The sequence below is a fragment of the Trichosurus vulpecula genome, chromosome 1 (genome assembly GCF_011100635.1).
Source record: "Trichosurus vulpecula isolate mTriVul1 chromosome 1, mTriVul1.pri, whole genome shotgun sequence".
NCBI classification, from domain to species: domain Eukaryota; kingdom Metazoa; phylum Chordata; class Mammalia; order Diprotodontia; family Phalangeridae; genus Trichosurus; species Trichosurus vulpecula.
Genome location: NC_050573.1, coordinates 148,368,197 through 148,393,423, shown reverse-complemented (window position 1 = coordinate 148,393,423; position 25,227 = coordinate 148,368,197). Strand labels below are relative to the sequence as shown.

Here is a 25,227-nt window from a genome sequence, read left to right as displayed (position 1 = left end):
TTTTCACCAAGGAAATGTCATGTATAGATTTATTTTATAAATATATGTATATGTATATCATATAGTATAATAAAAAACTGAAGAGGAGAAACTGACTCAGAGTATATTAGAAGGAAAACTTTACAAAGAGTAACATTGTGGGCAGTGTATGGACAAAGCACAAGGGCTCCGTTTCTGAACACAGAATCCTTTGAAAATTTTGTGTTAAAATAACATTAAAGTGGGTAGCTAACTTTTTTAATGGCAAGGATGGAAAGGAAACTGGGGTAAAAAACAAGGCAAAAGATAGAAAACAAAAAGGGATTTAAGAAGGAGAGGCTGCTATAATCTGTGCATCTTGGGAGGTTTAAGTTGTACTAAAGTTTCCTGAATTATGAAACTCACCGCAGCCATGGCTAAAAGCCAGGAAACTGAGGGGCAAGAACAAAGTGACCTCCTTGAGCAGCATATGCACTGACCTGCAAAAGTTGTGTTGCTGTGGCTCTTTGCTCAGGACTCTTCACTAAGCACTTCTTGACAAAATCTGTGAACTCATCAGACCAAAGTTCTGGTTTCCGGAATGTTGGTGGTGGATTTGTGGGAATCATAAAAATAGCCTAGTAAAAAAAAAAATCCCAAATCAACAGGTGAAAAAAAAAATCTGCAAAAATCACAAAAGCACAGTCAAATAAACAAATCTCCTTATCCACCTTGGTTATCAGACTCTGAATCTAAAGAACAAATTTTAACTGGTCTAAGATTTCCAGTAAAATTTAGATTCAGGAAGCAAGTCCATCTGCTACCAATGTAGGCACTTCCCATTAAATTTCCTCTATTTAAACTGCACCTCATTGAGCACATCATTCTTTATTTTATCTATTACTATTGATCAGTCTCCAGAGAAGATTTTTCATTTCTGACCCTCTTAACAAACTAAGGGCATTTCCTGGTTTAAAATATTCCTTGTAAATTGTGTTGCTGAAAGCCAAATACACTTCCCACCTCTTAATTATATGTAAGTATATCAGTTATGTACAATCATAGCAACCTAAAAGGCCAACAGCAGTCTAATTTTCCTCAATGATCACAAACATTCTAAGTGATTATTACGGCTATAATTTAAAATAAAACTTTACCAGAAAATATTTTCAATTCACTCCATATTTTGATACACAATAGATGACCTTTGTTCTCCAATACATCTTTCCCAATAAAGCAATAATAATCTCTCTCAAGCATAGATATGCTTGTGTTATTCTTCTGCTCAAATGTATTTAGGGACTCCTTAAGTTCAAACTTTTCAGGCTGGCCCATACTCTCCTAATCACATTTTATATTATTTTATATTATTCCCCATCTACAATCTTGCCAAACTGGGCTGCTCTCTAACCCAAAACATGACCTATACTTGCCTTCTTAGATGTCTTTTCTCTATCTCTGGAGTAGTCTTTCTTTTCTTCCTCACTTAATTTCTACCCTTTAAAATACAACTTAAATGCTGTGGGTTTTTTTTCCTATGAAGACTTCCCTGGATTGCCCCCATCGCCTGCCTAATAATATATCTCTTTGCTTCTCACGTAGAGCTTTGTATTGCAATGTCTAATATACACATCAGGGAATACTTCATTTATGTTCTGATAATCAAATAACAGATGTAAAGCATTTAATATACCTGAAAATGCCCATAAAATACAATTGTTATTACTGAAAATAAGCAACTGAAAAGTCACAGAAGTAATAGATCAGTATAAGGCAGAATAGTTTAAAAAGGTCTCATGTAGCTATCATACTATACCCAGTAGGCCTTGAAGGATGTAAGGCTGGCCTTTCATTAGTCCCCATCATTCTTGCCTTTTCTGCAGCATCTGACACTTGCTCAACCTTTGTCCCATATATTCTCTCCTTTCCTTGGGTTTTTGTAACTCTGATATCTCCTGGTTCTACTTGACTTCTGCTACTTCTAGGTCTCCTTTGCTGGATCATCAACTATGCCCACTCACTTCGTGCAAGTACACCTTAGAGCTCCATCCTAGCTCCTCATCTCTTCCTCCTCTGTACATTTTCTCCTAGTAATCTCATCAGCTCCCATGAGTTCAACTATCATCTCTATGCAAATGACACCGAAATCTATATATCCAGCCATAGTCTCTCTTCTGAACTCCAGGATTACTGGACATCTCCAACTGGATGCTCTGTAGGTATCTTAATATCCAAATAGAACTATGTACAAAAATGAAATGTCCAAAATTGTAACACATTCAAGACTCTATCTCCCTTATTCCCAAAATAAAACCTCTTTTCCTAACATTTGTATTCCTGTTGAAATCACCTCCACCCTTCGAATCACCTAAGTCTGTAACCTAAGAATTATATTTTATCTATTACTCTCATTCATTCTTCATATCAAATCAATTGCCAAGTCTTACTGATTCTAACCCAACAGACAGAATCTACCTTTACGACTGTCCCTTTATACCCATTCACACAGACCACTCTAGCTCAGGCTCTAAATCTAACCCCTACCTCAACTATTCCACTAACTTCCTAATTGGAATCCTATCCTTGTCTTTTCCCTGTCCAAACCATCTTCCACACAGCTGCAAAACTGAAATTGCTAAAGCATGAGTCTGACTATGATACTCCCTTGCCAAGAAGTTCCCGTGGCTTCTAAATGCTTCCAGGACAAAATTACAAACTTCTCTGCTTGTTTTTTAAAGTCTTTTACAATCTCACTCTAGCCTACCATTCCTGGCTTACTGTAGAGTACTTCTACTTCATATACTTTATATTCTATCCCAGTTGTACTCCTTGCTGTACTCAATGTACTCTCAAGGACAGAATATTTTGTCCTTGCCTCCACTTCAGAGAATCCCTAGCTTCCTTCAAGCTCATCTCTAATGCTATCTCTTACAGTAATTTTTGCTTGATCCACCCAGAAGTAAGTGTTTCTTATCCCTACTTCTAAGAAATTACCTTATGTCTATCTCATATATGCTTTCTATGTCTCTCTATTTGAATGTAAGCTTTTTGAGAGCTGGGACTACATCATTTTTCTATCTGTATCTCTAGTGCCTAGGATACAGTAAATATTTAATAAGTGCTAGTTAAATAAATGATAGAGAAGACTAGTGAAAATCTACCATGATAAATGACATGCAACTACCTTGTTTTAAGATCAAAAAACTTTTGTTAGATTACTAAGTGAAAGGATGAACATTCTGAACTTTGCTGGTGACTCTGCACAGCCCTGCCTCACTTAAATCCAACTCACTTGCAAGTCATGACATCACCTTCATAGTGTTATGGTCCTCTTCAAGTATGGAGGACAAGCAACAATCTGTGAATAGTAGTAGTGGGCCGACTGGGGACCCAACTGGCCAGTACCAGTTGGGCAATACAATTCCCTCCCTCCCTCCTTTCCCCCTCCCTCTATCTTTCCTTCCTTCCTTCCCTTCTGGCTTCCTTCCTTCATTCCTTCTCTCTCCCTCCTTCTTTCCCTCCTCTCTCTTTCTCCACATAGGTAATCATGCTCTTACCTACAGATACTCTGCCCAAAGGAATATAAATTTTGATCACTGAAACCTCACAAGATATCTTGGGATTTACAGACTGGATTTCTTTTTTAAGGACAATGTCTTAAACCAAAATCACTCTGGCCCTCATTGATTGGCCGACAATAGGTCCCAGTCCAAGCATCACTGGGTCACTGTTTCAGTTCTGTTGGCTTAAAGTGAGTGTAAATAGCAATTATTTCTGTTTCAGCCGGAAACCTTAAGGGTGTTTCCCTCCCAGATTGACTTTTTTGTTTTGTTTTGTTTTGTTTTTGACTAGGTAAAAGAGGCCATTCTTTGCCTCATTTCTTACCTAGTCTTAATCACTGAATGAGCATTGCCTCAGACAAACTGAGACTTGGGGAAGACCTCACCTTAAAAAGTCCAAGGTCTCCCACTATGTCTGGGGCCATCTCCAGTAATCCTGATCTGCATCTTGCCTTTGGACCTAGATGGCTCCAGAGGAGAGAGTGAGGTTGGTGACTCTGCACAGCCCTTTCTCACTTAAATCCAACTCACTTGCAAGTCATGACATCACCTTCCCGATGTCATACTCCTCTTCCAGAATGAAGAACAAGCAACAATGATACTACTAGCTCTAAGCTCCTAGGATTACCTCTAATTGCTGGAAAGTGACTTATTACATTGTCTATATAAATACTTTTCATGTGAACTTCTGTCATATGTTGATGGATAACAAACTCACTTATTTCTGTCCTTGAAGCTAATGATCTCCTCTGAACTTTGAGCTGCCTAGTTAAGACCTTATCTGCAGATAATCTTAACATATCAGGCTCAACTCTCCAGTAGCTATTAGAAACCCAAGGATAAAAAGACTAACTCTAACAGTTGTTGACACAGTATTACAATCAAATGAGTCTAAAATGTCCATCCTCATTCACTAACAAGCATTTAACTTCATAGTATGTGGTACAAATAAGTCTTGATAACAGTCATCAAAATGCTGCAACATTAGAACATGTTCCCAGGAAGCTGATTTGCCTCCCTTTTATTTTCACCTCCCTTCTATTTTCACCTAAAACCAACCACAAAACATCATTTCAAGTAATTTCTTTCTTAGTAAATAATGACTATAAGAAACAAATAAATAATATCTATAAGAGGGAAAAAGATCTCAGATATAGGAAGTAATATAACTATCAAGCAAAATGGATAGGATATTTACTTTTAGAAAGTATATATCTGTATTAGTAAAAGTTCAAATATTCTTTATATGAGTAGGACATTTGAGTGGCCTGTAGGTCCAATAAGTGGTAGCTAAATTGGGGAAAATGTTCATTTAATAAATTTTATTATCAGAGGATATACAGAACTGGGATGGCTGGCAGAGGATATTTAAATTCCAAGCAAAAGCAAAACATTGCAAAAGGATTTTCCCACAACCATCACAAGCACTCCCAAGGACATTCCTGCTTTTCAGGCAGAAGGGCCCTTTCCTTTAATAGACCCCAGTACTAAAAGGCAGGTTAAATGGAGGGCATCTTGGCAAATAAAAGAATCAGAAGCTTAGAGAAATCTACCCCAAGATTTTAAAGAAAAAAAAAACCATAAATAAGCATTAGTCATACAACTTTATCTTATCTCAAACACCATTTTGATTGAAGAATGTTATTACTGAGAAAGATAAGCTCATTTTATTTGTTTCTGAACTCTGTTGCTTAACTACCTTAAACCTTTGATTCGGCTTTAAAAAGAACTTGCCTGATCAAAAGCTGACAATCAAAAAAAAAATAAGTTTATGGGTCTAAATAAAAACACTCCCTTATCCTCCCACTTAGACTACCTATTAACTTAACTGCAACTTCCAAGGCTAAGAATCCAGAAACACCTATGAAATTAAGAACAAGACAGACCAAAGAAGCTACTATGCTTGTAATATGCAACTTCTATGGAATGGAGCAATATCAAGAAGTGGGGGGCAGTGATTTATTCCTTGCATCTATTATGTGCCAGGCACTGAACCAACTGCTTTACAAATATCTCATTTGATCCAATACAACATAAGAATGCAGACTTTCAGACATACAGAAGCAGTAGGCATAAATGGACCACCATGAATTTTATTACAATATTTGGTATCTTAAGTTCAAAGATAATTTGTTATTTTCATTTATTTCCAATGATTAAAACAATGTGAAACTCTTACCCTATATCTTGCATTGTACAGGAAGTACCCTACATTTTACCAATGGGTTGTATCCCAAAAGTTTGCTTTTAAGTGTGATGTTGGGAACTACATTTTTCCACAGAAATAATGTCAGGTTTTCAAACCAGTCCACAAGGGCCTATTTAGCTCACAAAACAGGGTGGCCCCAAAGACTTAATAACTTAAAATTGCACTAAGATTCTGGGGACACACTGTACAGCTTAAGCACAGTTCTGTATTAATATTACTATAGTGGTCATCCAGCAGTCAATAAAGGACTGGACCTAAAGTCAGGTTCCTTACCTCTACCTACTAAAATTATTCTATCCCTCCAAGGCAAAGGTGAACTGTTAGCTCTTCCATGAAGTCTTCTGGGACTTTTTCTAAATTAAATGTATTCTTTTCAAAATTTCCTAAAGTATTTGGCTGGGATCTTTTCTTTGTATCTCTTCTTACTACATCATACCTTTCAGCTTTTCCATTTTGTATATTTATGTGGTTTTTGGAAATAAAGTTAAGGATCACTCAAAGGCTAATGGAAAGGTATACGGTCTCGAGTAGGCTGCAACACACCACTGTGAGGAATTGCCCAGGAAAAGTATATTAAGATACAATTAGGCAATAAGGATTAATTAGGAACCTACTATGTGCCAAGTACTGTGTTAAGCACCAGGTATATAAAGAACTGTGAAAAAACTGTCCCTGCTCTCAAGGAGTTCACAGTTAAATGGGAAAGACAACATGAAAACAACTATGTACAGATATATACAGGATAAACTGTGGAAAATCTTAGAAGGAAGGCACTAAGATTAAGGTGGACTTATGAAAGACTTCTTATAGAAAATGGGAATTTAGCTAAGATCTGAAATAACTCAGGGAAGCTAAGAAGCAGAGATTAAAAAGGACAGCATTCCAGGAACAGGAATATTCAGCAAAAATGTCCAGATCAGGGAAATAAGAGGCTCTTCTAAAAGGAAGTGCAAAAAGGCAAGTGTCACTGGATTACAGGGTATGTTGAAGGGAGACTAAAGAAGACTAAAGACTATAAGAAGACTAAAAAGGTGGAGCTGAGAGGGAAGGTGTAAAGGTTTCTTTTTTAAGAGGATTTTCTATCTTAATCCTAAAAGTAACTGGGAACCACTAGAATTAATTTAATGCTTGGAGGGAGGAGGTATGGGTTAGGGGGAAAGGAGGGTTGCATGCACTTAAGGAAGATAATTTTACTACTGAGTAGAAAGTGCTGGATTCACAGGCAGAAGACCTGGGTTCAAAGCCCAGCTCTGCCACAGACTACCTGTGTGACCCTAGTCCCTCACATGGAAAATGATGAGTATTGGATTCTAAGTTTTAAATCTACAATCCTAAGAACAAACCTATGATATGGATAGCATGGGCATAATTATCTTCATTTAAAGAATAAGGAAATGAAGGCTAAGAAAGGTTAACTGATTTGCCTTTGTAAAAAAGTGGTTTAAGATAGAATACTGTTTTTTTTTTAAAACAATAAGGACATCTAGTTACATAACATTTGAGAAACCACACAATGCTTTCAACGACCCCAAACTTTTACCTGAAACAAAAGTACATATTTTTTAACACCAATAATGTTTTACCGATTACTATATGGCTGGGAAGCAGTGCTTGGCACATAGTATAGTTTGAATAAAATGTTATAAGTCACCCAAAAGGTAATGGAGAGACTCATAGTGGGAATGAGAGATTCCAGCAAATGATCAACAATGAATTGCCTAGAAGCACGGATGATATTATCAACAACATATAAACAGAAAAGGAGGTAGGCCAGTCCTGTACTGAAAAACAAGCAATAAATAATGAAAAAGCTTATGTGCTCTGCTGGTAGCCACAGAACATGAACAAATCTAGACAAGCATCTCCAGCACATTAGGTTGACTCCCCCATGAAAAATTTATGGCAAGTCCTGGACTTGATTAGTACAGGATGAAAAAGCAAGGATAGATAACAATATAATCTGTATTATTAAAAGGGATACCTACATCAGTAAGATCACAGATTCATTGAAGTATTCAAGATAATTCTAGATTTGTTATACTTTTTACATGAAAATTACTGGAAATTTTAAAAATATTTTTAAATGCCCATAATTAAAATTTCAAAATATATTAAATATGAGCATTTCTTTAGAGGAGATTAAAATAAAATTTTCTATTAATAAAGCACAAATTCAGCAAGGTTTTATCCTTTTGAAACATAAAACAGCTTATGCATAAGTTAAACATATTTTCTTCAAAAGTGGTAGCAGTATTTTCAGCTATTTATTTTGGTACACATGAGCAAGACATGCAAGTTATGATGTGGCAATCTTAAAGATTCTCTTCATTTTCAATATTATGGGGAATTCCAGACTCCACAAAGAAAAAGTAAATTGACCTAAAGAGAGAGGGGAGAACATATCTGAAAAAATAATATATAAGACAGTAGGTTTAACTTCTTTTTAAAAAAAATACAAAATGGTTCTTCAAGCAACATACGGTACCATTTTCCCCATCATTCAAAAATAGACAAAGTTAGCACCTCAGATCTTATTTTTTTATTTTTTATTATTTTTTTAGTTTACAAAAGGCAAGTTTAATAAGATTATTAAACTCTATTTGGCAAGTTCTTATAAAGTAGGACTAGTATTTTAATACATAGGAATATAATGGCCAAAGTAAGCATTTCTCATCAACATAAATGAAATTATTTTTAATTTCTTAAGCAAATCACTTTAACCTTTCTTGGCATTCACTGCTTCATCTGTAAGACGAGGAAACTGGACGAGATGATGTCCACGGGCTGAAAATATTTTTATTTGTATTTGTGAGATTGTTTATTGCTGAAAACGTACTAACAAGATTAACTATGTAGCAAAAATATATATTATATCTAACTCCTATGATTTAGAGCTGAAGGGACCTCAGGAATCATCTGGTTCAAGTTTTTTCTTTTGAAAAGAAGAAGCTGAGGCTCAAAGAGGCAGGCTGAGCTGCCCAAGATCACAAAGAGCTGGGATTCTGAATCCATTTTACAGTAAATTGTAAAACGTGAGGTTTGTCGGCTTACATTTTAGCCTTCTTATCTGTTCACTCCTGTGTTTAACAATATCTAGAGAAACACCACGACTTGTTGGGGTGGGGGGCGGGGCAGAGAAAGGCAGTACAAGATCCATTTAATCTCATCGACATCTATGAGCTGCTGCCATCTGTGGAGTCAGCACCAAGACTTCAATGAAAAAAAAAAGATGGCCCATCCAACCCTGATGGACCAAGGCAGCCACCACGGTGACGCTCATTTTTATCCCTTAGCTTATTAACATTTTAAGAAAAAGAAGGCAAAATAATTTTTTTTAATGGCTGCCACACTGGGAACATTGTAACATTGCTACATTACAAGATTAAAATGTGGGAATTTCCATACTTTGTGAACTCTGAAGATGGAGCTTGTTATTTAGAGTAATCTGTTCAGGAACAAAGCAGTTTTACTAAACAGTGTTCCCTGGGTGATGCTTCCTAAGAGCACGTGGACACCATTCATCCTTTAAGAGAAGCCATGTTTTGCTTACAGATGTAAGGAAATTTGGTGGATTGTATGTCAAGGGAAACATTTAACATTTATGTCATAATTACAATAGACTATAAAGATATAGATCTGTTTATTGTTGATCCTTGGCTCATTGTTGGTAGATTTTTTTAAAAATAAATTTTTAAATAGAAAAATTCTGGAAGTCTTAAGTATGGCTTAGCATCAAAACTAGCTTCAGATCAAAGAAGAAATAGAACCATTCTATACTTCTAGAGTAAATTTAGGTTAATTCAATGACTGGGAAATAGCACTATCCGCTAAGTTTCTCAATATCTCCATGTAACAGATGTTTTGGAAACTTCTTAAACTATACCCTGTTGTGCACCATTGTTTATAGAGGATTGTCTCTACAGGTGACAGGCTCCTACAATATGTGCAAATTAATTGCTCTTTTTGAGCAGTGGATCATAAGGGGTAACACAGATGCTTAGCTAACTCTTTCAAGAGGACATTGCACTGACAGCCAGGCTGGACTGTTACCTCTGACCTTGGTAATATATGATGACCAAGTGCTGAAAGGTGCTGCTGTTCTCTAGTTCTCTAGAACCTCTTCACAACCTTGAAGTCTCCATAGGTAATTTGGAGATTTTGAACTGTGTTGTCATTTGGACAGAAAAATATTTAGCAAATATTATGGAAGTGAACTCAATGTGAACATTTTCATGCTGAAATGATTAGTACAAATAGCCTCCACAACTTAACCAAGTTCAATGTTTGGGTAGAGCTAATTAGGAAGTATATTACCTGCTATTAAACTCAAAGTAAAAGTTTTTGTCTTTCAACTTCCATTGCAACACTCAAGTATCACAGCTTAGTGCTTGTAATACCATTATGCTGTATTTTAATTAGGCTATTCAATTTTTACTTATTCAGGTACACTGGGGTTATAGATTCTTCCATGTGGTAATAAGATGCACACTGTCAAGTTACTTGTCTACCACGACAATAAAAAATCCTCGGCATTTTTAAAACACAGAAATCATTTTTGGCTGATTGTGTGGCTGGTTATTAATTCCTTTATGGGTCAGACAAAATTCAAGTTAGTTATTATAGAAAATTTGCACAAATTAAGATGATTCCTAGATAATATTTTTCACCTTGTGATAAGAAGCCCTTATGAAGAGCTGAAAAATCTTAGGCTAGTAAATATTTTGTAAGACAGGTGATCTCTGAAAGTTGTCACCCTCCAATACAATAGAAATGGATTTCACCTTAAGTCTAAAGCATATGAGCTGTCAAAACATCCCTCCTATGCATGTATATATTATGCAGATATAAAAATTCTATACGGTCAACAAGAAGTTCAGTCACTAAAAGAAGATTCACTGTCTGAACTCTTTTTGGCATTTGCTTCACCTTCCCCATCAGGCACTGGGGTGTCTGGCCTCTCAAGAAGATCTGGGTCCAGTCCTTCAGATATCATTTTGTTTCTTATTGCCATCACAGGAACACCCACTTGAACCACTTTGAGATATCTGGCATATCTTGCATCCCTGGCTACAGTTCAGATACGTTCTGCGGCCGCTTCACATTTCTGTGGTCCAGTGTCTTGTATACGCTTCTCAGACTGAGGAGACAGCGGTGACTGTTGACCTGAGGGGGCTTCAGGACCATTTGTAACACCATTAACGTTTGCAGTAGATATTTTAAATTTATCGTCTAGACCTGGAATAGATGATAGCTTTGCATCCAAAATATTGAGAGTTGTTTCAATTTGTTTGATCTGAAGAGAAAGAGCTGACAGCTTCTCTTCACAAACTGTAGAAAATCAGTTGAGGAACTATACAGTATGTACCACAAACTGGTTTAGAGATGCAACAGTCCTTTTCTGTTGAATTGCTGGCACCTCGGTCAGGTCTATTCCTGACCCCATCAGAGGAAGCCCGTCCTCGTCCATGGCCCTGGCGAGTGGGCCCCACGCCACCTGCTTTCCCAGCCCGGACCCCTGGAGCAGCTCCCTACCGGCCCCCTCAGTCTGACATCCCACAGCCCTTCAGATCTTATTTTTTAAATGTGGGTAAGTAATACCTAAATACATTTAAATAAAATTTATTTACATTAGTAATACCTTTGTAATGTAGAATTGTTAAGAGTGAGTCTCAAATTCACTTACTCTACAGCTCAGACTCTCATCACTTCTCACTTGGTTTTTACAACAACCTCCTAATAAATCTCCCTGCTTCTAGTTCTCCATATGGCTGCCAAAATAATTTTCCTAAGGAAAAAGTCTAATAATCTCACTCCCCTGATCAAAAGCCTTCATTCAATGGTTCCCTATTATTTTTAAGATAAAATATGAACTCCTGTGGCTGGCCTTTAAAGCTCTCCACAAAATGTCTTCGCTATATACAGCTTTCCAGTCTTAATTTATGGTACTTCCTTTGGTTGTGTTTGTCCTTTGTTTTTGAAGAGGACCATGACATCAGGGAAATGATGACATGACTTGCAATTGACTTCGATTTGAGTGAGGGAGGGCTGTGCAAGGTCACCAGCCTCACTTTCTCCTCCAGAGTCATCTAGATCCAGTGACCAAATATTTACCAGGACCACTGGAGATGGCCCAGGATGCAATGGGAGACCCTGGCCCTTTTAGGCTAAGGCCTTTTCATGTACTCACTTAGACTGGGGTAACTCCCATTCAGTGAACAGGCCTCTTTAAGAAGGTCTTTAAGGACTCTTTAATTAGAAAAAAAGAAAAAAATATATTCTAGCTAAACAAGTCCTCAAGCTCCAGTCTCTGACTTCTCACAGGCTAGCCCCTATGCAATCTCTCTTCACTTCTGTCTCTTAGAATCATTAGCTTCCCTCAAAGCTAACCTCCAATTCAGAGACCTAATCTCACAACCCTACCCTCTGTGTGTGTGTGTATGTGTATGCATGTTCTTTCTCTCCATTAATACTTTTGTATTACTTTATTTGAAAAGAATAGTCTGGCAAAAGGGAAGATAGTTAGGCAGAAATTAGGTTTAGATTAGCATCTTAACACAATATACCACAATAAGCTTAAAATGGATATAAATGGATATGAAACTTGGATATCAAAGATCATACCAAAAAATTACAGATAATAAGTTTAGGTACTTGTCACAACTATGATTTAAGAGCAGAATTATTAACCAAATAAAAAATAGTAGAGATAGACAGTTTTCAATTCCTTGACCCTGAAAAGCCTTCACAGGAACAGATAAAAGGGCTCATTATAAACGCTCAGATTTACATCAAGAGTGCCTTGTAAGAATCAGATATCTAAAATATTTAAGGAATTAACACAAACATATGAGACCAACAGCAATTCCTCTAAGGATAAGTCGTCAAAGTACATAGTTAAATAGTTAACAAAAGAAGAATTTCCAACTATTAGCAACCATATGGGAAACTACTCCAAATCACAAGTAACAAGAGAAATTAAAATCAAAATAGCTCTTAGATTTCACCTTATACAAAGCAGATTGGCAAAGGATAGGTGTAGTTAATGTGGGAGAGAGAGTGTGAGTGTGAGAGTGTGTGTGTGTGTGTGTGTGTGCGCTGTTTTACTAGTTCTGATTACTTCATTTTGCCCCAGTTCATACGCTTCTATGCTGATCACAGTCATGTTTTCTCACAGCTCAGTAATATTCTATAAATAGGAAGGCACAACTTATTTAGTCACTATTCAAACAACAGGCATCTACTTTGTTTCCAGTTTTTTCCAACTACAAACATTACTGTAAATATTTCTGTGAATATGTGGCCTTATTTTACTTCATTGACTTCCAGTGTGAGTGTGTGAGTTTGTGTGTGTGTGTGTGTGTGTGTGTGTGTGTGTGTGTGTAAACTTCAATAGTGACATTTCTGTCACTGGATATGGACATTTTCTTAGAGTGATTCCAAATTGCTTTCCAGAATGGTTGGACCAATTTACATCACCACAAATAATCCATGTTTCCATATTTCCATAACTCTTCCAGTATTGGCTAGTCTTACATTTTATAATTTTTGACAATTTGCAGGATATAAGGTGAGACCTTATAGTTATTCAAATTTGCATTTCTCTTATTATTAGTGGTTTGGAACATTCTTTCACATGGTTGCTAATAAAGAATAATCTTTCAAGAATTTTTGTTAATGTCCTCGGGCAATTTATCTGCCAGGGAATAATTTTTCATCATATATTTCCGTTCATTTCCTAGACATCTTGGATATCAGACACTTGTCAAGGACAATTTTAACATAAAACATTTCCCCCAGTTAACTACTTACCTTCTTATCCCAGGTGCACTAATTCTGCTTATGCAAAAGCTTTTTAAACTCATATAATTAAAATTATTTATTTTAATGATATGAATTTTCAAAATAACTTTGGGAAAATAATGAACTGCAGAACGTGAGAGAGAAAAGCAAAATAAAAACCTCTATGACTAGTAAAAACATTATCAGGACTGCAAATGGCAAAAACAAAACAACTTCCTCCACCCCAATAATGGGAAAGCCATACCAACAACTAAAAAGGTATTATACTTTTATGACAGCAATTTGTTAAATATCAAAATTTCCCAAAACAGAAACAATGTTATTATGAAAAGGCAAGCCTTTTAAAGACATAGTTGTATACATGTAATTTACTATAATCTAAACATGATACTAATATAGTAATCAGAGTGATTAACTACTTAAAATATCAATCCTTGACTTGATGCCTTTTGCAAGAATCTCCAGTGAAAGACATTCACAATAATACTGGTGAATATTATAAACTGTTTATTAGAATACTACGTGAAATTGAAGCAATGCCTGGTTTTATAACATCACCAAAAATTTTGATTTTTATCAAAAATTTCCAGTAACTAAGATCTGGTTGACCAAAGATCAGGCAGCAAGGTCATCTGTGGCTGATAAATGAACAAATTTTGATGAAACAGACTTTTATACTACAGAAGTTAACATCATGGCAAAATAATAACAAATATGTCACAAGTTTAAAAATCATAGAAGCTCAGAGCTTAAACGGCCTTCAGAAGTCATTTGATACCAGCCTCCTACTCAGCGCAGAAGTCATCTCTTCAAACATCCCAGATGAATAGTAATTTAATAGCCTCAAAAACCAGCCTATTCCATTTTTAACAGTTCTAATTGCTTAAAAGTACTTCCTTTCAAACAGGTAAAAAATGGCTACCTGTAACTGGACCTGTCTTCTTCATACACTGAAGAATTAGTCTAGTTCCTCTTTGCATAGATATTACATGTCTATACAGACTAGACTATTATTATGTTTTCTGACAGGCAAAGAAAAGACAACATGGGTAATACTGATTACTAAAAACTTATGCAATCCCCATTCACCTATAATAGAGACTGCAGAATCAAACAGGTACTAGAAATGAGGCCAAAAGTTTTAAAAGACCAAAGTCAAGTTAGAACTCTTCTCAAGACAATGTCCAATGAACTATATATTACTTAAAACCTTTCTCAATTCAGCAAAAAAAAAAAAAGGATTAAATACAAGAAGTAACGCAGCATTCATTGTTTCCACCTCTGTCCAAATCTTTGGAATAATAATTCATGCCACTGAATTTTAACCTCCAGGGCAGTCATTCTTGGTCCCACATAATCCTGTGAGTAAGTTGGGAAATCCATTTCATAGTGACCCAGCAACCACCACCATTATATCTAGCACCCTGGGCTTTTCATGAAATCTTCACTTTTAAGGCAGCAAACATTCTTTTTCACTCTACATGAAAGGCCAAAAGCGTCTCCTCTCTGCTCTTTGTGTACATCATCACAAGTAGAATAGAACTGAACATTTTTGCCATTATTTTCTTTTTTTTCTTTTTTTTTTTTAATGCAATTTATTTATTTAACATATTTGGTTTTCAGCATTGATTTTCACAACAGTTTGAATTACAAATTTTCTCCCCATTTCTGCCCTCCCCCCCCACTCCAAGATGGCTTATATTCTGGTTGCCCTGTTCCCCAGTCAGCCCTCCCTTCTATCACCCCCCTCCCCTCTCATCCCCTTTTCCCTTCCTTTCTTGTAGGGCAAGATAAATTTCTACGCCCCATTGCCTGTGTATCTTATTTTTTAGTTGCATACAAAAACTTTTTTTTGTTTTTGAACATCTGATTTTAAAACTTTGAGTTCCAAATTCCCTTCCTTCTTCCCTTCCCACCCACCCTCCCTAAGAAGTTGAGCAATTCAACCTAGGCCACACATGTATTATTATGTATAACCCTTCCACAATACTCATGTTGTGAAAGGCTAACTACATTTTGCTCCTTCCCAACCCATCCCGCTTTATTGAATTTTCTCCCTTGACCCTGTCCCCTTTCCAAAGTGTTTGTTTTGATTACCTCCACCCCCATCTGCCCTCCCCTCCATCATCCCCCCGCCTTTTATTTTTTTTTTTTATCTTCCTCCCTCTTCTTTCCTGTGGGGTAAGATACCCAACTGAGTATGTATGGTATTCCCCCTCAGGCCAAATCTGATGAGAGCAAGGTTCACTCATTCCCCCCTCACCTGACCTCTCCCCTCCTCCCATAGAACTGCTTCCTCTTGCCACCTTTATGCGAGATAATCCACCCCATTCTATCTCTCCCTATCTCCCTCTCTCAGTATGTTACTCTCTCATCCCTTAATTTCATTTTATTTCTTTTAGCTATCTTCCCTTCATCCTCAACTCACCCTATGTCTGCTCTCTCTCTTTTACATATATATATATATACACACATACATACATATACATACATATACACATAGATACATACATACATATTCACTTATATATACATAAACATATATATATGCATATATACATATATATGCAAATTCCCTTCAACTACCCTAATGCTGAGGTCTCATGAATCATACTCATCATCCTTCCATGTAGGAATGTAAACAAAACAGTTCAACTTTAATAAGTCCCTTGCAATTTCCGTTTCTTGATTACCTTTTCATGCTTCTCTTGATTCTTGTGTTTGAAAGTCAAATTTTCTATTCAGTTCTGGTCTTTTCACTGAGAAAGCTTGAAAGTTCTCTATTTTATTGAAAGTCCATATTTTGCCTTGGAACATGATACTCAGTTTTGCTGGGTAGGTGATTCTAGGTTTTAATCCTAGCTCCATTGACCTCCGGAATATCGCATTCCAAGCCCTTCGATCTCTTAATGTAGAAGCTGCCAGATCTTGGGTTATTCTGATTGGGTTTCCACAATACTCAAATTGTTTCTTTCTGGCTGCTTGCAGTATTTTCTCCTTGATCTGGGAGCTCTGGAATTTGGCAACAATATTCCTAGGAGATTTCTTTTTGGGATCTATTTGAGGAGGCGATCGATGGATTCTTTCAATTTCTATTTTGCCCTGTGGCTCTAGAATATGAGGGCAGTTCTCCTTGATAATTTCCTGAAAGATGATATCTAGGCTCTTTTTTTGATCATGGCTTTCAGGTAGTCCAATAATTTTTAAATGATCTCTCCTGGATCTATTTTCCAGGTCAGTGGTTTTTCCAAGGAGATATTTCACATTGTCTTCCATTTCTTCATTCCTCTGGTTCTGTTTTATAATATCCTGATTTCTCATAAAGTCACTAGCTTCCACTTGCTCCAATCTAATTTTTAAAGTAGTATTTTCTTCAGTGGTCTTTTGGACCTCCTTTTCCATTTGGCTAATTCTGCCTTTCAAGGCATTCTTCTCCTCATTGGCTTTTTGGAGCTCTTTTGCCATTTGAGTTAGTCTGTTTTTTAAGGTGTTGTTTTCTTCAGCATATTTTTCAGCATTTTTTTGGGTCTCCTTTAGCAAGTCATTGACTTGTTTTTCATGGTTTTCTCACATCCTTCTTATTTCTCTTCCCAATTTTTCCTCTACTTCTCTAACTTGCTTTTCCAACTCCTTTTTGAGTTCTTCTATGGCCTGGGGCCAGTTCATGTTTTTCTTGGAGGCTTTGGTTGTAGGCTCTATGACTTTGTTGTCTTCTTTAGACTGTATGTTTTGGTCTTCTTTGTCACCAAAGAAAGAATCCAAAGTCTGAGACTGAATCTGGGCACGTTTTCGCTGCCTGGCCATATTCCCAACCAACTAACTTGACCCTTGAGTTTTTCAGTGGGGTATGACTGCTTGTAGATTACAGAGTTCTATGTTCTACGTTTGGGGGGGAGGTGCCAGCTCTGTCAGAGCCGCACTCCTCCTTCCCCAAGGACCCCCAGTCCAGACTGGGCTCAGATCTTCGGCAGGCTGTGCACCCCTGCTGTGATCTGCTACTTAATTCCTCCCACCAGGTGGGCCTGGAGCCGGAAGTAACAACAGCTGTAGCTGCCCCACCTCCACTGCCCCCGGGGCTGGAAGCCGAACCGCGAACTCCTTCCACTCCCGCAGCTTTTCCCACTAACCTTCTCCGCAGTCTTTGGTGTTTGTGGGTGGAGGGGTCTGGTAACTGCCGCAGCTCACATATTCAGGGCGCTAGGGCCCCCTCCGCCCGGCTTCTGGTCTGGATCATCCACGCCGCTCAGGCTGGGCTCTGCTCCACTCCGTTCCCAGCTCCCAGCTCCCAGCTCCCCGCTCCGTGTGGAATAGAGCTCACCCAGAGACCATCCGGGCTGTCCTGGGCTGGAGCCCTGCTTCCCTCTGCTGTTCTGTGGGTTCTGCCGTTCTAGAATTGGTTCAGAGCCATTTTTATAGGTTTTTGGAGGGACTCGGGTACGGAGCTCACTCTAGTCCGTGCTTACCAGCCGCCATCTTCTTTTGCCATTATTTTCACAGGTCCTTCATCATCACCAATCAGTAATTATGGGGGTGTAGCTAAAAACAATCCAAACCAGTTTTTTCTAATACATTTTCTATTCATGATGTTATCCTACTAATACCTCTCTCAAATCCAGGTCTACATTTACTGTTCCTTATAGGCAGTTTCCACTATGTACTTAATTTTCTTTTATCAAGGTTAATCAATTCAGATACCCTCTACAAATTTTGACACTTGGTGCTCCAGGACATCTATGCAAAAAAAAAAAAACCCTTCATCTACAAAGAACAACTATTATCAAGTGTTTACTCCAAAGTTAAAAAAAAAAACAACAATGTAGTATTTTTCAAAAACCAGCTAAACAAAATTTGGGAGGTATGTTCAGCACTTTGAAAAGGACTAATGCAAACAAGATCAAACAATGAATATTAAAGTTGTCAACGAACAATTTAAAATATAAAAAGGCAGTTTTAGAAGTCCCTACACTACAATGGAAATAAGCCCCAGAGACAAAGAGGTTCTAACTTAGAAACACACACTAGATGTTTAATAAGTATCTGTTGGCAATGATCAACCACAATTCCAGAGGAGTCAACATGAAACATGCTATCTACTTCCTAATAGAGAGGTAATGGACTCAGAGTACAGATTGAGACATACATACATATGAAAATATGTATGTATGTGTGTATGCATATATAATATGTATATGTATATATGGACATGCCCAATACAGGAATCTGTTTTGCTTGACTATACACATTTGATTATATATTTTTTCTTGATTTTTCAGTGGGAAAGAGAAGAGAAGAGAGAGAAAGGAATACAGATTTGAAAATAAAATAAAATTTATTTTTGCAAAAGTATCTGTTAACTTTACTCAATAGGATGTATTTTGTTTGTGGGACTTAAGGATTTCCTATGTAACAGGAATACAGAGGGTAGATCCCTTGCAGCCTGTTGTTTGTCCTTTATTCTTGAAGAGAACCAGCCTATGTGAGTTTGTTTCCTAATGACTGCTACTTGACTCATTATGATATTCACTCTCATCATTCCTGAATGTAGGGCAATCCAGGTATACATATGGATATTTCCTTTTGATTACTAACTGTATGACTCTCTAATCAACTAACTCAAAGCCTCCACCCCAGTTCATTTAATATAGTCTTTTTTAATAACTTGAGATATCTTTTTTTTCTCATAAGCAGTTGCTTATCTCATTATTCAATAGTTAGCTTAAGTATATATTCGTGTTGTATGTTCATATATATTCATATATATATATTCATATATATTTATATCTATACCTTTAATTGTCTAGTATTAAATCAATATTAAAGTTACTGACTATTCAATTTATTGACAATGTAGTCACTAATAAGACAAAGACTATAATACATTATTTTTACCTGTAAGAAAGATCACAGCCAGTTACCTCTAACAATCACTACAATTTCAGATGGCTTTTCCTTACTTCTACTAACACAATTCTAACATAACTTCATTCTGGATAATTAGTGTCTCTTTTCAAGAGTTCTCTTCATTTCCTCTTCACAAGATAAAGGCTAAAATAATTTCATAAAGAAGTAAGTTTTTCTTCATCCTCTCTCTCTCCCCCCATCTTTTCCACAATCTCTCTCACGTCACATCATCTTCATTAACTCTCTCTTCTTATTTTCTCCATCATATGTTTTCATAAAATCATACCCCATGGACTGGAAGTAAATGTAAAAAGCAATTGTTTCTGTTTTGGCCAGAAACTCTGAGGGTCTTTCCCCGCCCAAGATTTTTTTGACTAGGTAAAAGAGATCATGCTCTGCCTCATATATTACTTAGACTTAATCACTGAATGGGCACTGCCTCAGACAAACTGAGACCTGGAAAAGACCTTAGCTTAAAAAGGCCAAGGTCTCCCACTGCATCCAGGGCCATCTCCAATCATCCTGATATATATCTTGCCACTGGACTCAGAAGGTTCCAGAGGAGAAAATGAGACGAATGACTTTGCACAACCCTCCCTCAATTAAATCCGATTCACTTGCATATCTTGGCATCACCTCCCTGACATTATGATCCTCTTTCAGATCAAAGGACAAACAACAAGAGAAGCTACTGAATCAGCTATTACACCTAGAAAAGGGAAGACCAATTCATCAGGTTCTCCTATTATTTGATGAAAACATCCCTGAAGATCACTACCTTAACCAGCATCTGATTCTATTGCTTATTTGGGGGTGAAGGGGGAGGCAACTGGGATTAAGAGACTTGCCCAGGGTCACACAGCTAATAAGTGTCTGAGGCCGAATTTGAACTCAGGTTCTCCTGACTCCAGAGCCAGAGCTCTATCCACTGGGCTACCTAGCTGCCCTCAATTCTATGAAAACTATCTGATGACATAAAAGGTAGTTCTGACTTAAAACCTTTGATGATGAGAAGACTGGAAATTATGCCACATGAGAATCAGTAGAAGGAACCTAACTGGGAAAACTTGAGAGTCACATGATAACTACCTTCACGTATCTGAAGGGCTGTCATGGAAGTGGGATTAGATTTGTTCTGCCTGACAGACTGCAGAACTTGAAGCATTGAGGGACACTGCAGAGAGAGATTTATGCTTAAAATGAGAAAAAAATTACTGACAATTAAAGTTATCAAATATCTGGAGAAAAACAGTTTCCCATTAGATAAGATCTTCAGAGATAACCAGAGGTCAGAGATGCCACAGAGGAGATAGATGCCTATGTGAATACAGATTGGATTAGATATAAATCTCTGAAGCCCATCCTAACTATGAAATATTAACATTTACAAGTAAACCATGCATATAAATCATAGATTGCTATTCCTGTTTTGTCTCTCATTGTGAACACTGAAAAAACATCTGAGCTATCAGAGAGTATACTAACTCAATTGGGGAGAAAGGGGGAAAACTAAGAAAGGCAGGAACAACTTAGGACAGGTGTTCTAAAACTGGGGTCAAAGAGGACCATGGATAAATCTTAGAGGGGGTGGTAAATTCGGGTGTAAAAATTGTATCTTTATTTTTACTAACCTCTAACTGAAATTTAGTATATTCTCCAATTATGAATTTCTTAAATTTATTTAAAAATTTTCCAAATTATATGTAAAAAAATTTTTAATATTCATTTTTAAAAATTTTGAGGTCCAAATTTTTTCCCCTCACTCTTAACCCCTCTTCTTGAGAAGGCAAGCAATTTGATATAAATTATAACATGAAATCATGCAAAACATTTCAATATTACCTATGTTGCAAAAGAAAATTCAGGCCAAAAAACCCCCATCAAGAATAATAAAGAAAGTTTAAAAAGTATGCTTTTAATCTGCATTCAGACTCCATCGGTTCTTTCTCTGGGAATTGATGGCATTTTTTCATCCCAAGTTCTTCAGAGTTGTCTTGGATCATTGTATTGCCGAGAATACCTAAGTCATTCATAATTGATATATCATCCCACAGCATTGATGTTACTGTGTATAATAGTTCTGCTCACTTCACTTTGCACCAGTTCATCTAAGTCTTCCCAGGTTATTCTGAAACCATCCTGCTGTCATTTTTTATACCATAAAAGTACTATATTATAATTATATACCACAACTTGTTGAGCCATTCCCCAGATGATGGTCATCGCCTGAATTTCCAATTCTTTGCCACCACAAAAAGAGCTGTTGTAATGTTTTTTGTACATATATGTCCTTTTCCTTCTTCTTTGATCTCTTTGGAATACAGCCCTTGGTATTGCTGGGTCAAAGTGTATACACAGTTTAATAGTCCTATGGACACAGTTTTAGATTTTTCTCCAGAATGGTTGTATCAGTTCAGAACTCCACCAACAGAACATTAGTGTCCATATTTTTCCACATCTCCTCTAGCATTTGTCATTTTTCCTTCCTGTCATATTAGCCATTATGATAGGTGTGAGGTAAATTATGATTTTTTTAATTTAAAAAATATTTAAAACCTTATCTGAGAACGGGTCCCCAGCACCTATCAAAGGGATCATACATATATCCACTGGAGTGTTTGAATACCCAATACCTAAAATCTGAACACAAATTCTGATTAAGAAGCACTTCTCTCCTGACATCCAATCTCATGTCTCCAACTACTTATTGGACATTCTGAACTGAGTTTCCCGTAGACATCTTGAGCTCAATACGGTGAAAACTAAATTCATTAACCTTCCCCTCAACCCCTCCTATCTTCTTAACTTTTCAATTACTGATAAGGATACCACCATCCTCTCACCACCCAGGCTTAAACCCTAGGCATCATTCTCAACTCCTCATTCTTTCTCATCAGCCATATCCAATCAGTTGTCAAGTCCTATCATTTCTACCTCTGTAATAACTCTCACAGACACTATTCCCTTCTCTCCTCTGACATAGTTACTATGTTCACACATACCCTCATCATCTGACACTTGGACTACTACTGCAATAGTCTACTAGCTGGTCTCCCCACCTTAAGCATCTCCCTACTCTAATCAATCTTCAATTCAAATGTCAAATTGCTTTCTAAAACACAGGTCTGACCTCCACTCCTCTATTCAATTTATACCCAGTGGTTGCTTATTACCTCAGGTTTCAAATATAAAATCCTCTGCTTGGCTTTTAAAGTTAGAACCTGGCCCCTTTCTACCTTTGCATTCTTCTTATACTTTACTGCCCTCTATGTACTCCATGACCTGCTGACACTGGCCTCCTTTGCTATTTGTTGCATAAGATATTCCATCTTGCTTATCTGGGCATTTTTACTGGATCTCCTATGTCTGGAATGCTCTTCATTTCTCATTTACTCTCCTGGCTTAAAGTACCAGCTAACATACCACCTTTTACGAGAAACTCTTCTTGATTCCCCCCTCCCCCAAAGCTAGTGCCTTCCCTTCAGTGATTATCTCCAATATGCTCTGTATATCTCTTGTTTCTACACACATTTTTGCATTTTTGACTTCCCCCTTTAGACTGAGCTCCTTGAGAACATAAAATGCCCCCCACCTTTCTTTCTGTTTTCAGTGCTTAAGCCTGCCACATAGCAGGCATTGTATAAATGTCTGTTGTTGTTGTTGACATCAACTACAAAATGTAGTTTTGTAACTGCCTTGCTAAAAGTGTTAACTAGATGTATGTGTATATATATATATATAGTGTGTATATATATATGTGTGTGTGTGTATAGATATACACACACACATACACACACACACACACACACACACATATGTTCCTTAAAAAACAAACTATAGGACGGGACGGATCTGTAGGCTGGGAGAGAGCTCAGCATGTGGAGCTGCACCAGACAGCACCAAAGCGGAAGCAGCTGCAAAAACCAGCCAGCGACCCAGGTTGTAAAAAAGCTGGGCACCCGAAACCAGTGGAGATCCCCAGGCCTCCCAACACAGGGCAGGAGTCTGTAGAAGCAACGAGAGGCAGCAGCGCAACACATGCAGCCATGAGACATCAACTCCTGAGGCTTGAAGCCAAAGGTTAGAAACATGCCTTCTTGAACTTCCAGGAGACATAATGGACAGGTAAACGGCTCTAATCCACCGCCCCCCCCCCCCAACCCAGAGAATTCCTCGGGGAAAAATGCTGGAATAGTGGAGACAGAAGTGGGGCTTCAGTGGCCGAGCAGTGGGAATTTCTGAGTCCCAGAGGGGCAGAGACAGCAGGGGTCAACACCAGGACCCCATATGTACCTTTGCACAGCCAGGGGAAATGGCAGACAACAGCACAGACAACAAACTGCTGGGACCACTGCTGAACAGCAACAGTGCTGGAGAGCAGCCCCAGGGGCAGAGGAGACTTCAGGCAGCCGGACCCATCCCCCACACCTCAGGAAACTAAAGGCTATAATACACAAAGCCAGTACCTAGAGTCACAATTCCCAGAACAAGAAACCTGGGACAGAGAGCCCTGAGCCCCAAAAGGAGAAATTCACTGTAAAGCCAAGAAAAAGCTAACCAACATGAAGAAGAAAACAAAAAAAAAAAAAAAACAAGGACAATTGAGTCTTTTTATGGAGACAGGCATGATCACTACCAATTTGGAAGAGGATAGCATTGACATTATACCCACATCTGATACCTCAAAAGGGAATGTGAACTGGTCTCAAGCCCAAAAAGCATTACTGGAAGAGCTAAAGGAAGATTTTAAAAACCAAATTAGGGGCGTAAAAGAAAAAATGGAAAAAAACGGAAAAAAAAAACACTGATGAAATCAAGTACTTAAAAAAATAAGATTGCCAAAATGGCTACAGAGATTCAGAATCTAAATAGAGAAAATGACACCCTGAGAGGTAAAATCAACCAACTGGAAAAGGAGACTCAAAAGCAGAATGAAGACAGAAACTCTTAAAAACCAGAATTGAGCAAGTGGAAGTAGTAAAACAAAATATAAAGAACAAAAAATAGAAGAAAATGTGAAACACCTGATTGGAAAAACAACTGACCTGGAAAACAGATCAGGAGAGACAATTTAAGAATTATTGGTCTACCAGAAATCCATGATGAAAAAAAGAGCCTTGACAGTACCTTCCAAGAAATTATCAAAGATAACGGCCCAGAGGTCCTAGAACCAGAGGGTAAATTAGTCACTGAAAGAATCCACCAATCACCCCCAAAAGAGATCCCAAATTGAAAACACCAAAAAATATTATACCCAAATTTCAGAAATACAAAGTCAAGGAGAAAATATTACAAACTGCTAAAAGAAATAATTCAAATATCATGGAACTATAGTCAGGATCACACAGGATCTCTCAGCTTCTACATTAAATGACAGGAGAAATTGGAACATAGTATTCCAAAGGGCAAAGGAGCTGGGACTACAACCAAGGATCAACTACCCAGAAAAACCGAGCATAATTTTTCAGGCAAGGAGATGGACATCCAACAAAATAAGGGAATTCCAGACCTTCCTAATGAAAAGTCCAGAAATCAATGGAAAATTTGATCTTCAAATACAAAACTCAAGAGAGACACAGAAATGTAAACGGGGGAAAACCCTCACGAACCTCATTAATCAATAAGGGCAAGTTATTTACATCTTTATATAGAATTACATCATCTTTTGTATGTTATATATATGTATATGTCAATCTTGACAACAGTACAGTTGTTATGACAATTGAAAGGGATACAAATAGACTGTGGATGTCTGTATAAAATAACTGATATAAGGATATAAACATAATTAAGAGATAC

The 25,227-nt window shown here is 37.3% G+C and overlaps 1 protein-coding gene and 1 pseudogene across 1 annotated transcript in view; both read right to left on the bottom strand.

The window, feature by feature from the left end:
* The window catches only part of STK3 (serine/threonine kinase 3), a 492,549-nt gene that overhangs the window by 197,925 nt on the left and 269,397 nt on the right, over positions 1–25,227 (bottom strand). Inside the window, exon 7 of the mRNA XM_036757214.1 lies at positions 459–596. Within this exon, the coding sequence (XP_036613109.1) occupies positions 459–596 (138 nt within the window). The remainder of the gene's footprint in view (positions 1–458; positions 597–25,227) is intronic.
* On the bottom strand, positions 10,601–11,194 carry LOC118848369 (annotated as a pseudogene).